General features: G+C 43.9%; 2 protein-coding genes across 3 annotated transcripts; both read right to left on the bottom strand.

The window, feature by feature from the left end:
- Positions 1-22: 22 nt before the first annotated feature.
- On the bottom strand, positions 23-8,406 carry zbtb17 (zinc finger and BTB domain containing 17). Of its 2 annotated transcripts, none has more exons than XM_083676069.1 (15): positions 8,268-8,406; positions 7,319-7,589; positions 6,624-6,803; positions 6,072-6,407; positions 5,807-5,896; positions 5,267-5,529; positions 4,940-5,082; positions 4,111-4,411; positions 3,815-3,902; positions 3,486-3,602; positions 3,182-3,302; positions 2,912-3,042; positions 2,344-2,613; positions 1,937-2,026; positions 23-1,729 (listed from the first exon to the last, which is right to left on the bottom strand). In XM_083676069.1, the coding sequence occupies exons 2-15, from the start codon at positions 7,521-7,523 to the stop codon at positions 1,320-1,322; spliced, it is 2,745 nt and encodes a 914-aa protein (XP_083532195.1). In that variant the 5' UTR covers positions 7,524-7,589; positions 8,268-8,406; the 3' UTR covers positions 23-1,319. The 2 variants fall into 2 exon arrangements, with proteins under 2 accessions (XP_083532195.1, XP_083532196.1); XM_083676070.1 differs by having other exon boundaries at positions 7,319-7,586.
- Positions 8,407-9,238: 832 nt separating this feature from the next.
- hspb7 (heat shock protein family, member 7 (cardiovascular)) lies at positions 9,239-11,571 on the bottom strand. The gene is made up of 3 exons (XM_083676087.1): positions 10,969-11,571; positions 9,800-9,933; positions 9,239-9,584 (listed from the first exon to the last, which is right to left on the bottom strand). The coding sequence occupies exons 1-3, from the start codon at positions 11,135-11,137 to the stop codon at positions 9,405-9,407; spliced, it is 483 nt and encodes a 160-aa protein (XP_083532213.1). The 5' UTR covers positions 11,138-11,571; the 3' UTR covers positions 9,239-9,404.
- Positions 11,572-12,655: the final 1,084 nt, after the last annotated feature.

Here is a 12,655-nt window from a genome sequence, read left to right as displayed (position 1 = left end):
GTGCTCAGTTATAATTGGTCTGTCTTTATTGATCTGTGGGTTACAAGTTGTTTTCCCATCTTTAATTCGCCATAGATTAAATTAACAGAGGATCAAGATGTTAACATGAATCTTTTTATATTGGAAATTACTTGCATAAACTAATATCAGTCAGGAGGACTGAATAGTTAGAAAATAATGTTCAAATCCTTTTGCCACAGCAGCCATGAAATATGAGTTAGTGCATGATGTAATGGATTAATTTAGTATACAGAAAACTCATGCCATGTTTCATGGCTAGCAATACAGTAGCTCCGATGCGACACTCCATATCATTCGTGAGATCTCATGAAATGATATGGACTGTGGTATCGGAGCTAGAAACACAGATGACCTGCACAGGTTAATACAACGTTGTACCTGCCTGCTAAGACACTGCTACAAGTTACTGGGGAAATGACAGAGCTGTTTCATGGCTATTGCATGAGTCAGGAGAGAAAAATCTAATGAATCTAGCTGACTTGTGGAATCCAATTATTTCTCATACAGACTCTGACTTGCTACTATTTTCATATGGCTATTCCAAATTTCTCTCTTAAGAGTTTCCCAAACATCTTAGTGGTAGAGAAAAAAAAAACTTAAACATGCTCAGCACTTTCAAGGTTTGCCTGCCAGGACGTGCCATTACTCTGAAAATATTTAGCTTGGCTGAAAGCAGCTGAATTCCACGTATCAAGAGGGTAGATGAGTCAAACTTCTACAAAAAGAGGTTAAGCAAGGCCTTCCCACTATAAACGCTAGTGGCTATAATACACTTCATAGTGTAACTTCTGTACACTGTGCTTTTAATGAAAATACTTCTAAGTATACTAAAATACTTCAACTAAGAGAAGAAAATGTACAATGCATCTCTCAGGGAAATGGGAAAAATCTGTCAGGTAAGGTTAACAAAAGGAAAATACAAAGGTGTGTGACATCTTGAACTTCAGCCTGTACAGAACCTGTCCTATATATATATATATATAGTCTAAAACATGAATAGCCCATTTCTATATTTTAATATATGAATTCAACATATTGTGCAAAATTGATCATTGCATGTTACAGACTACTGCTGCTGTCTGAAGAGATTCTAAAGTTAGGGAACAGAACTCTAACAAAATGACAGTGTATTACTGATTATGATGTAAACTTCAGGTTGGGAAATCTCAGTGTCGTTTGCCTATATTAGCTTGCCCATATCAGGCGTGAATATTCCAATGTTGACCATGTACTGTGGGGTGTCACTGCACACCAGATACTGTATCATGACCAGGGCCTTACATTTTTCCTGTATTTCCCTAAGGATGACTCTCACACTCCATCGCTTCTCCCTCTCCCTCCGGCATTGCTTCATCCTTCCCTTCTGGCTGGGGCTCAGCTTGGGCCACCCCTTCTACCTCCCCATCCCCCTCTCCTTCCTCTTCCTGGGTTTCCCCCTCCACCTCCACCTCTCCTTCAGCCTCCTGGGTGCGGAAGAGAAGCTCCGCTCCCTGGATGACCTGCTCGGTGGCGGGTTGCCAGGTTGTAGTGGTATCCCCCTCGGTGGTGGTGGAGGCGGCTGCAGTGTACTGCTGGTAGAAGTCGGAGTCGGCCTGGAACATGACCAGGGCTTGGGCCGTGTGGATGCGCACATGCTGGGCCAGGGAGTTGGCGTCCAGGAACTTATCGCCGCACGAGTCGCAGGCGTACAGGATCTGAGTGTTGGGGTCTGAGAAGGAGAGATAGTAAATGACAACAAGTAAATCCTTTTCTTTTATATTACAAGCTGTTCAATAATGCACATACTGTGAAATGTGACCAGTAAAGGCCAAAAAAGTGCACTGAATGGCTGATGATTCAAAGTTTTCAAATGTGTCCGAACCTATAAATAAATGACAGAATACATAACAGCTGTTAAAGGTTGTGGTAGTCTTACCTGCCTCCTGCACCTTCTCCACAGCCTTGGTGATCTCTGCTTTGAGAGCCTCCGTCTCGTCTACTGACACTGACGTAGCCACAGGTACCACTGTGAAAGAAGGAAGCCCATATAACCACATACAAATGGAACTGAGCGAGTTCTCTCCCTCAGTCTCCCGACAGCAGTTTTCTTTTGACTTCTTACTCGATTGAAGTATCTGATCGTCTTCCTTTTTGTATTGCACCTCCTTTCAACCCCTGTCATCTAACTATCGTGGCCATCCACCCTTTCTCATGCTCCCTGTCTTTATTACTACTCTTACATGGCTACTATCCTTTCATTTCATCCTCAACGGATCCACACACATATCCATCATATCAATCTATACTCATCTCTTTTCTACATCATCCAGCATGCTCTCTGACCTGTCAGCTGGGTCACGGCGCTGCCAGCCAGGGCCTCTGTCGCCAGGGTGACGATGTCCTCGGTGGTGACGGTGACGATGTTGATCTCGCTGTCATCCAGCTCCGATGCAGAGTTGGAAGTGCCGGGGAAGCCCTCATCGCTGTCGCCCCCAGCAACCACCAGACGTTTCATCCCGGCCTTCCCCTGGTGGACGGTCTTGACGTGTGAGCGCAGGTTGTCAACGCGGTTGAACCCTCGACCACACTTGTCACACAGGAAGGGTTTCTCTCCTAGGGGGATAGCAGGATAGAGAAAAAGAGAGAATGATTAAGGAAGGGCAGAGGATAGATGGATGTAATTCCCAGTTGGAGGAGGTTGAAAGGACACTTGATATATAGCAACAGTAAAGAGTACATCATGTACAATGATCCCTAACAGCTAATTTTCTACACTGGTATCCTACGCAAATATCCTCTAGATGGGGACATTTACTCTTTTTGACTATTCATTTAAAAACAGCACTACTCCTACAGTACTATTGCCTGGTATTCTCACATTCTCTGTGTTTGACATCCCATGTCCTCCTACCTGTGTGAATGATGATATGCTTGGAGAGATCTCCGACATTGACAAATGCCTTGTTGCAGATGTGACACTTGTGTGGTCGGATGTTATCATGGTGGCGAATGTGATTGGCCAATTGACTGGACTGGACAAACCTGTTGTTTGAGAGAGAAAATGTAAATATAAGTGATGAATTTTAAACCATGAATTCAATGTATTTTCCAGTATTATATCATATTCTGGCAGTATATTCTCTAACAAGAAAAGTGTGTTTGAGATTTGAGCAAAAATGACCTTTTTCCACAGCGATCACAGACGTAGGGCTTCTCTCCAGTGTGCTGGCGGACATGGGCAATGAGTGAACTGGCCTGGGTGAAACTCTTCCCACAGATCAGACACAGGCAGGGCTTCTCTCCTATGAACACACACACACACACACACACGCACACACACACACACACGCGCACACACGCACACATTAGAGACTCCAAATGGGACACAGGCATTACTTAGTCTTTGTGCACTTGACCAGGCTATGATAGTACAAGGCCAACATCGTGATGTGGATACATTCCCCTGCCATTTCTAGGGCTCTTACCTGTGTGTATGCGCTCGTGTCTCTGCAAGGCCCCTGGGTCAGCGAAAGCCCTCTCGCAGTGCATACACACATAGGGCTTCTCCCCACTGTGCACTCGGAGGTGTCTTTTCAAGTTCCCTGCAAAACACCAAAACGATGCATCAAAACATAGACCAGACATACATAACAGTTCAACTTTATTTCCAGAAGATATCATTCTGGGTTGATTCAAGATCTAACTAAATTTAGCTTGCTTACTCAATGACCCGGCTTTCTGGAACAGCCCCTAGAGACATCGCAAGAGCACACTGCTTTAGCAGTCCTCATTTCCTGTTCCTGTCTGGTTTTACCTGATGTGGTGAACTGTTTGCCACACTCTTTGCACTTCAAAGGGCCGTCTGTGATATGGATCTTGAGGTGAGCCTTTAGATTACCAATCTGGACAGACAGAGGAAATGGCCAGGTAAGATTTCATATGACAACATAAACAACATAAAAAGGGTAGGGGGGAGACTACTTTCAATTTCATAGTAAGGGAAAATATTGGTACATAATCTCGATGTATATGATATGCAACAAGTTGGGTCAGATGCTTCCTACTTTCCCCAGCTATACGGTCAGTGTGCAATCGGCCAATAAGCTGTACCTGGTTGAATAGCTTGTCGCAGTGCGGGCACTTATGGCCCTTGTCTGCGTCGTGGGTCTCCAGGTGACGCATCTTAGCAGTAGGGTCAGAGAAGGCCCTCTCACAGTAGTCACAGTGGTAAGGCTTCTCCCCGCTGTGCACCAACAGGTGACGCTTCAAGTTGCCTGACGTGGTGAAGAGCTTGCCGCAGTCCTCACAGCTGTAGCGGGCCTCTCCTGTGTGCCGCTTCCTGTGCAGGTTCAGCAGGCTGATCTGGCGGTAGCTCTTGCCACAGGAAGAACAGCAGTAGGGTTTCAGAGGGCTACAGGGAGAGGGATGTGCATAGGAGGGAAATTAGAAGATCTGTGGCCTTGATGAAGTGGAATTATGTTTCTTCTTAGAGTTGATTACTGTATATCACAAGGGAACATGTTGGTGTATTTTCACACTTGCACCACTCAACCAATTTTGTGAACTCGAAACACGAAACGCATATCTTAATGCTCCTCATGAAAAATAAAATGTGTTTAATGTTTTTTCACCTCTTGGTTTACTTAAAGATGACTATGTGAAAATGCCCTGTGAAAACTACCCTTACACATGTCAGTATAGTACAATGGCTAGTTTTAAATGGTATGTATTTTAAACTAGGAAATTAGAGAACGATTGTATGGAAGAAGAGAGGCCTATTCACAAATAATTCCCTGGCAGTTATTCCTTGGCTCTCCTTGACTCCCCCTCACAAATCTGAATGATTGTCACCCTGTCAGTTTTACAAAGGGGTAGTTGCAAGGACCTGGAATAAGATCAGAGAGATTAGCATTAGGCTGATGATGAGACTCTTATTAACCTGTGTGTTTTCTCATGGGCCTTGCAGGCAGCAGGGTCTGAGAAGGCCTTGTGGCAGTCGCGGCAGCTGAAAGGCTTCTCCCCTGTGTGAATGCGGATGTGTCTCTTGAAGTTCCCTGTGTGAGTGAATTTCTTCCCACAGTCCTGAAATTAGATATGAAAAATAAAGTGATTTAGATACTACATGCATAACATGCATGAGTGCAACACCCTCTAATAGACAAACAAATGTATTCCATTATTTGATAGACCCATGCAATCAAGAACATTGAACCATCAGCAGTCAAGTCACAGACTTGACACAACAGTCACACACACCATTACTCACCTCACACTTGTGTGTCACAGAGCCATAGGACCGCGACTCTGTACGGTCAACGACGGCCCCTGAACGTGACAACCTCCTCTCTCCTCCACTCTCCGTTGCCTGCCCATCCTCCTCTTCCATCTGGCTGTCATCCTCCTCTTCTTCTTCTTCTTCCCCGCCATCCACCTCTTCATCCTCTTCCCCTCCTTCCACTTCAACCTGATCCACAGTTTTTCTCTCCTCCTTTCCAGTCTTTGGCACACTCCCCTCCTCAGAGTCAGAGTCTGGGAAGAGGACAATGTGAAACACACAGAAATCAAGGCCCTATTTGGATATTTTGAAAGAGCATGCATCCCGTAACCACTGATCAGACCTGACTCAACCGGTGAAAGCAATAGATGTAACCATTGCTTTCACCTATCCAATTATGTTGGAGTGACAACTTCAAGGAAGGAAGGACGCACTTTCAAAGTAGTCAAACTACTTTCTTGGTATATTACAATTACATTGGGTGAAAATTCACATCTAATACTTAATACTGTAGTGAAGCTCATGATTTACCCTGTGAAAGTGTGCGTCGAGGAGGTCTCCTTGTCCTTCTTCTCCGGGTGCTCATGAAAGACCTGCCTGCTGCAGACTTGAATGGGAACTCTGTAAGAATGGAAGATGTTTTAAATCCCCCTGAAGTATGAAACATATAAATCATGCCAAGCCCGGAGTTTTCCTTGACCACATGACCTAGCCAGGAAATGTCCTAAGGTTAGGGTTAGGACTCTTGAGTCCTAACCATAATTTAACAATATATGACAAAACAATGTATACTGACTAGGTGAGTAGTCTGCATCTGAGGGGTCGTCTTGAAACTCAGACACATCTTTCACAATGGTGTTCTCTTCGTCACACTCCTCTTGCTCCACCACTGTTTTCCTCGGTGTGGTGTCAGTCTTACGGGGTCTTCCTCTTCCCGGGGTCGTTGGCTTCGGTTTGTCAGGCGTCTTTATGGCTGTCTGTTGTTCCTCTGGGGTGGTCTCTTTAGGATCCTCCTGAACTACCTCTGACCTCTCATTCTCTGCTGAGGTGCCTGGGGTCAAGTCATCATGTGATATCGTCTCTGGTAGCTCCTGCTCCGCTTTCTGCTCCTCCTCCTCGGGTTTCTCCTTGTCTTTGTTTTGGTATTGGTAAGGGGAGAGAACCATAGGAACGATTAAACATGTATTTTTTTTCTCTTTTCATTAAGTTATTTTAGATTAGACACTGACATGGTTAATGCAGGATTTGAATTGTATTTATTGTCTTCAATAACTGTTGCTTAGACTGGAATCTAAATACAAGTTGACTAGATACCTAATCATAAGAAATGATTGTGGCCTGCACTCACGGATAGTGAAGTCTCGCGCTGTGCTGGACGATGAAGAGACTGCGAGTGACTGGTAGGCCGAGCAGGCATTCACAATCTCCTGCATCTGGAGAAACGTGGCCACTGCCACAACATCCTCCACATTCTGAGAGCTCAGACTCAACTTAGCTGTGTACATGAACTCCAGGACTTGGCCAAGTCCTGCAAAGAACACACAAGCATCCATGAGGCCTTGGCTTTCAGTAGTATTTAAGACACAGCCTCGGACATAAAGTTAAACCAAATAGAGCTCAGTGTTTCGTCTGCATTCTTTTTATCTTGGGCAGGACGCAAAGAATTCCAACACAACATCCAGGTGTGCAACTATCAAACTCAAGACTAATCACACAATTACTTATTACTTTTTATTTCTATATGTATGTGTGTGTGTGTGTGTGTGTGTGTGTGTGTGTGTATGGTGATCATATACATTTTTACACCAATACAGTACATGAACTTGCAACTAGAATATTGGCTTTACCCGGACAATACGTTATCTATGTACAACTACACGATTGTTATCCCCCTTGGGAGGTATAAACATAAACCAAAAAAATACACAATAAGATTCAAAGAAGACTTTAAATAAGGGGAAGGCACTGTTCAATTAAAGGGTATTACACAGACGCTTAATTTAGTAGTGGCAATTCACAATCAACCACCTGGGAAAAGCCTACCTGCAGCGTTGCTGATGTCCAAATGCACCACATCCTTCTGGTCCAGGAAGAGGGTGCGGAAGTAGGCGCTGCAGGCTGCTAACACAGCCTTATGAGCCTTAAAGTCCACCCCATCTACCACAAAGGTACAATCACACAGCAGGCCTAACTGACGCTGATGGTTCAGCTGTTCTAGAACCTTCCCACTGTGCCAGGGGAAGTCCATCCTGGATAGTGTGGAGAGGGCGGAGTTGGCTGGTCTTGTGCCAGTTGTGGAGGCCTTGGTGAGCTGCTGACACAATGTAGGAATTACAGGTTAGGCCTGTGTGGCTGTGGAACAGGTTATGTAAATAAAGAAATTTCTGAACATTATCAACCCAAAAGGTAAAAAATGTATAAAATCATGACTTGAGAAGTGTCCATAATAGCCAATATCATCTGCAAGCGGCTATTGATAATACCTATGGACCAGGGGTGACTTGTTTATTTGACATAACTGATAATTGGATATCAACTGCACTTTCTAAAGAGGTTTTGGTGGAGGGTTCCTACAAATCCAGGGTCAAGACTTAACAGACAGCTTGAAATGGAATATACACAGGCCCAGACCCATAAATATACTATGGCCATGGCTTTGGATAGGGCTAGGAGAATACTGCCTGAAACATTGATGATACAGAACGTTGGCAGATTAGATTTAAAGTCGTTTACTTCAAGGGGACTGCCGACTTCAATTCTAAAATGTTGAAAGAAAACTTATTTTTGGTTGACGATGCATCGGATTGATTACAAATCCTCTATCCTTCTACCATAGCTATCCGGGATTAATTCAGCGTGCCTAGACATACATGTTTTGAGCAAACAAAATGGCGTACGACGAGGGAAAGCCTTTCTTTCTGCTCGTCCTCTGAGCCTCGTTCGCCACTTTCTCTACGCACGGCACATTTCAATAAGAGTACGTTTACCGTACCTCTTAATTGTCGCTGCGTTCTCCGCTTCAATCGCTTGTTGTGGTGCAGTTTTACAATGGTATCTCACTCCGTCGGTTGAATCTATTCAATCGAGTTTTTCGGTGATCGATCTTGCCCCACAGACTCGATTCAACGCCATCTTCCTCTCTCTGATCGATTGATAGTGGCCGGGTGTACATACGCACACGCGCAGTTTCATCTCTGGTTTCCTGTCGTAAAAGGCCACGCGATGGCGCACTTGACCTGACCATAGTTAAAGAAAGTACATGTTTTCGGAATGTATCTGTGCCGTAGTATACTCCGTTTGTTCTGTATTTCCCTTTACATACTTTTCGCCACATTTTATGCATTTTTCCACTCACTTTTTCCATACACTTTTACACGACAGCTTTTATTACAGTAAAAACAAACAAAAAAGACACTCTCAAAAGTTGGATGGAGTTTATTCTACAGGGAAAATATACAACAAAAACATACATCTCAAAAGCTGAGATCGCATGCGTTGTACCAGATACAACAGCTAATTGTGAAATAATATTAGAAATCCAGAGATGTTTGTGTGCAGCTTCTTTCTGTCTATTTTACTGATCTTGTGAGATCGATCTATATATCCAGCCATACATGGAAAAACACCATGCATTGATACACAAAACACTGTGTTTATATTCTCAAAATTTGAAACATTTATTCACACAACAAAAATGTACAATACTTCATCTCTGCATGTGCAAAGTTCAGTGTTGGAAGGCAGGCTTCTCATATTCTATGCTGATTATGAAGGATGAAGAGATACAGTCAGCTAGACTTTTGCACTGTAACACACAGACTTATGTACTGCTTTGTGTGTGTGTGTGTGTGTGTGAGAGAGAGATAGAGATGTAAAGCTTTACTGTGAACCCACATAAAGTAACAATATGAAATTAAGTGTGTGTGTGTGTGTGTGTGTGTGTGTGTGTGTGTGTGTGTGTGTGTGTGTGTGTGTGTGTGTCTGTGTGTAGGAAACATTTGTAGATGCTATGGGAGGAAGTATGACAGTAGCCTATGGCAAAAGGGCTTTCAAAAGGATGATGAACACAGGAAGTAGGATAGCATATAAGATACCGGGGGGCAAGGAATCTGAGAGAGTCAAGTCTCCCTCAGATCTTGATTTCAGTGCGAAAGGTCTGTGCGTGCTCATGCTTGGATGGGTGTCTGCGGGCCTTAACTGTTAGAGTTCCCTCAGCTCCTAATGATGATGTCACAGAGGTGGGGTCCACGTCCTCTGGCAGCTGACACTTGTGGGTGAAAGTGTTCATCACTGTACCGTCCACTGCCAGCTGTTGAAGAGAGAGTAGACATTTTATTTTATTTTATTTTTAAAAAGATTTCCAGATGACAGTAAACAGCGTTGACCAAAAAAACCCATTTCCAAGTAGACATTCAGCTTTGATTATAGTTTTCTGATTCACACAGAATTCACCTTTGAAGAGGGATTTCCAAATACAACCATGAGTAATGAAATATTTACTATAAGTGAATTAAACTTGCCCACCTTTTCTGCACGCACTTCGATCTGGTTGTTGGAGGTGGTGACAATGACATCCTCAGGAGAGAAATCTTGGACGTCCACTGTGAACTGGTACGTGTCCCCAAGTGTCTTGATTTTCCCTGCTGTCCCTGATCGACCTTGAAAGACAACCAAGACATATTTAGGTTTCATCTGTGCTTAATGGTGGTTACTCTTCCTTGGGTGCACCTAACCTAGAGAGATATGAACACCAGAAGAAAGTCCATCCATTCCAGCCAAGTGCACTTCAATACGGCTCTGAGTTTTCCTTGACCATGTGACCTGTCCATGGAAAACTCTTGCTCCTAGTCCTTTCATGTGGTCAGGAAAAACCAAAGCCCAATCACTGTTCCTTATCCTTTCTTCACCTAACAATGGATTACCTGACACAATAAATTCACACACTGTCCAATGTGTTGTCTAGTCTATGGCAAACATCCTGGCCTTCCTGGTCCAACTGTGCGTTTGAATCTAAATGACCCACTGTAACGTGTGCGTCACCAAATTGGAGATGAGCATTCCAGTGTGTGCTGGACTCTTACTTAACATATGGATGAGTGTTTTGGCTATAAAACACCCCTCTGTGACTTTGTGTGTCTATCCCGGTTGCCAGGCAACAGTCTGTACCGTCCTCTCCTAGGCGTCATCACAGTAATTTTTCGAGTGTGAGGTCACAGCGCTGGCAGTGTATCCAGCATTCCCTGGCATGTGCATGGACGCCTCCTTCACCCCTCCCAGCCTGTCCCCCAGCAACCCCTCCCCTTTTTCATGGACGCATTGGGGATACCAATCACAGCACCAAAATACCCTGCTCTGCCCGGCTGTTGTGACTACCCCCCCTTCCCCCCCACTTACCCCTGCCGAGAAGCAGCACAGTCAAACATATGGGAACACATCCACTCGTGCACAGTTCAACAGGCATATACATATCTATGACCACAGACAGACAGGCAGACACACACAGACACACACACACATTATATGTACAGAATACTAAGTCACATCCACTTCCACTTCCATATTCACCTTTATCCACACATACAGACACACATCAATCATCAGGACACAGACCGTAAGCACACATAAACACCTCTACACAGGTTGGTTCTCTATGTATAATATGTGATGTTGGTCCACAATTGGTGTCAACTCACTGGGAAATCCCAAGGCATCTCCTACGGGGCGCATGAACGAGCCAAAGTCCTCTGCAAAGAGCCCCCTGCTCTTCTCCATGTATGGGTTGGTGGAGGATGAGGAGGAAGACGAAGAGGTCTGGTGGAAACTGCGCTCCGATCGGTAGGCAGAGGAGTTGGTCCCACTCATTGATGGCTAAGTCTACTGGAGAGGTAGGGCAAAGTATCCTCTTTTACAAGGAGAGAGAGATAGAATGAGATGGAAAGAAAGGGAGGAAACCTCTTGAGTGTTTGTTCTCTGGCCCAGTCCACTCAGTTTACAACAAGGGGAAATGTGGATGATGAACAGATCCAGATGAAGTATGAATTTCACTTCTTCTTCTTCTTCTTCTTCTTCTTCTTCTCCCTCCTTTTCTTCTCTCTGTTCTTGGTTGAATCGGTACCCACTTTATTCCTGTTGGTTGTTTTGTAAGATGCTATATTTCCTTCTATTTATCTATCTTCCCTCTATTTTTTTCTTCTTGTCTTTTCTCAGTTCTTGAAGATGTGTGTGCGTCCTTCTTTTCCATAACAGTGTGTCCACAACCATAGCAGTCACACAAGCTCTTATATATTGTAGAGCTGAGCTGTTTTTATTGGGTCTGTGTATGTGTACTGGGATGGGGTGGGTGGGGTGTGCACGTGTTGAAGGATAACAGCGTGCTATATTTATCATGTGAGAGAGAGACAGGGTCTGCGGTCGGAAAAGTTCTGGGCAATGATGAGGGCTTGAGGTTGAGAGAGGGAGAGCAAGGTCTGACAAAGAGAGAGGGATAGAGAGAGGGAGGAAAGGGGGCTGGGGGGTCAACAGTTGGCATTCCAGACACTCACTCCCTGAAATAGCTCCATACTTCTCTCCTTTTCCCCCCCTCTTCTCTCCCTCTATTCTGTTTTGTTTGTCTGTTAGCATCTGTTGTTTTCATCAGAAATTTGAAATTTCATCTGGATCAGTGATTACATAACATAATATTAACTATTTTCTCAGGGAGCATTCAGCATTGCCATCAACACTTCTCAGTTGCATTTTAGTTAAGGCTACAGTAATGTTGTGGTACTATTTGCCTGACTATTGCTGTTACATGGCGAACTATTATATAATGCCAATAAAATTCATACCTACCTACTTTAAACCAAATGTAACTTAGTGTTAAGAAATAAGTAAAATGTTGATTGTACTTATATGTACTTATGTCCATTTATTTATCCACTGCTTGTCTATCTGTCTATCTATCTATCTATCTATCTATCTATCTATCTATCTATCTATCTATCTATTCCCTCCTATATCACTTCTTTTTTATTGCAAGGAGGGCCTTCATAACTTATTGTGTTCTTCCTTCTCAGAAGACTAGCAGAGGACAATAAAAGATGGAAAGAATATGAGTGAGTGGAGGACAGACGTTTGAACAGTGGATTAAGTGACATTGGTTGGGAGGACCGACAGGAGCTATTAATACCTATAGGGAATACAGGACATCAATGGAGAAGGCTGCCCAGCATTCAGTCTCTGAGCTGCTCGTCAATTATTATGAAACTGTGCCCAATAAATAGATAACAGTTCAGGTGGGCCTTCGCCCTTAAGCAAACAAAGGAAATGTGGTGTGCTCAACAACAATGACAAAAAACATGAGTAGGGCAGTCAGGAGCAGTCAACCTAAATGGCAGACAT

Source organism: Argentina silus (assembly GCF_951799395.1).
Source record: "Argentina silus genome assembly, chromosome: 8".
Lineage (NCBI taxonomy): Eukaryota > Metazoa > Chordata > Actinopteri > Argentiniformes > Argentinidae > Argentina > Argentina silus.
The sequence above is the reverse complement of the archived record's forward strand: the minus strand, read 5'-3'. Positions and strand labels throughout refer to the sequence as shown.

Bases quoted from the DNA above. Each gene is read 5' to 3' on its own strand.
- hspb7 (XM_083676087.1), bottom strand. From the start codon at position 11,137: ATGAGTGGGACCAACTCCTCTGCCTACCGATCGGAGCGCAGTTTCCAC. The intron at 9,934-10,968 runs GTGAGTTGACAC...TTGTCTTTCAAG, and splicing joins AGATGCCTTGGGATTTCCCA to GTCGATCAGGGACAGCAGGG. The intron at 9,585-9,799 runs GTGGGCAAGTTT...TCTCTTCAACAG, and splicing joins TCGAAGTGCGTGCAGAAAAG to CTGGCAGTGGACGGTACAGT.
- zbtb17 (XM_083676069.1), bottom strand. From the start codon at position 7,523: ATGGACTTCCCCTGGCACAGTGGGAAGGTTCTAGAACAGCTGAACCAT. The intron at 5,897-6,071 runs GTCAGTATACAT...CCATTCTTACAG, and splicing joins AGATGCAGACTACTCACCTA to AGTTCCCATTCAAGTCTGCA. The intron at 2,614-2,911 runs GTAGGAGGACAT...CTATCCCCCTAG, and splicing joins GCATATCATCATTCACACAG to GAGAGAAACCCTTCCTGTGT.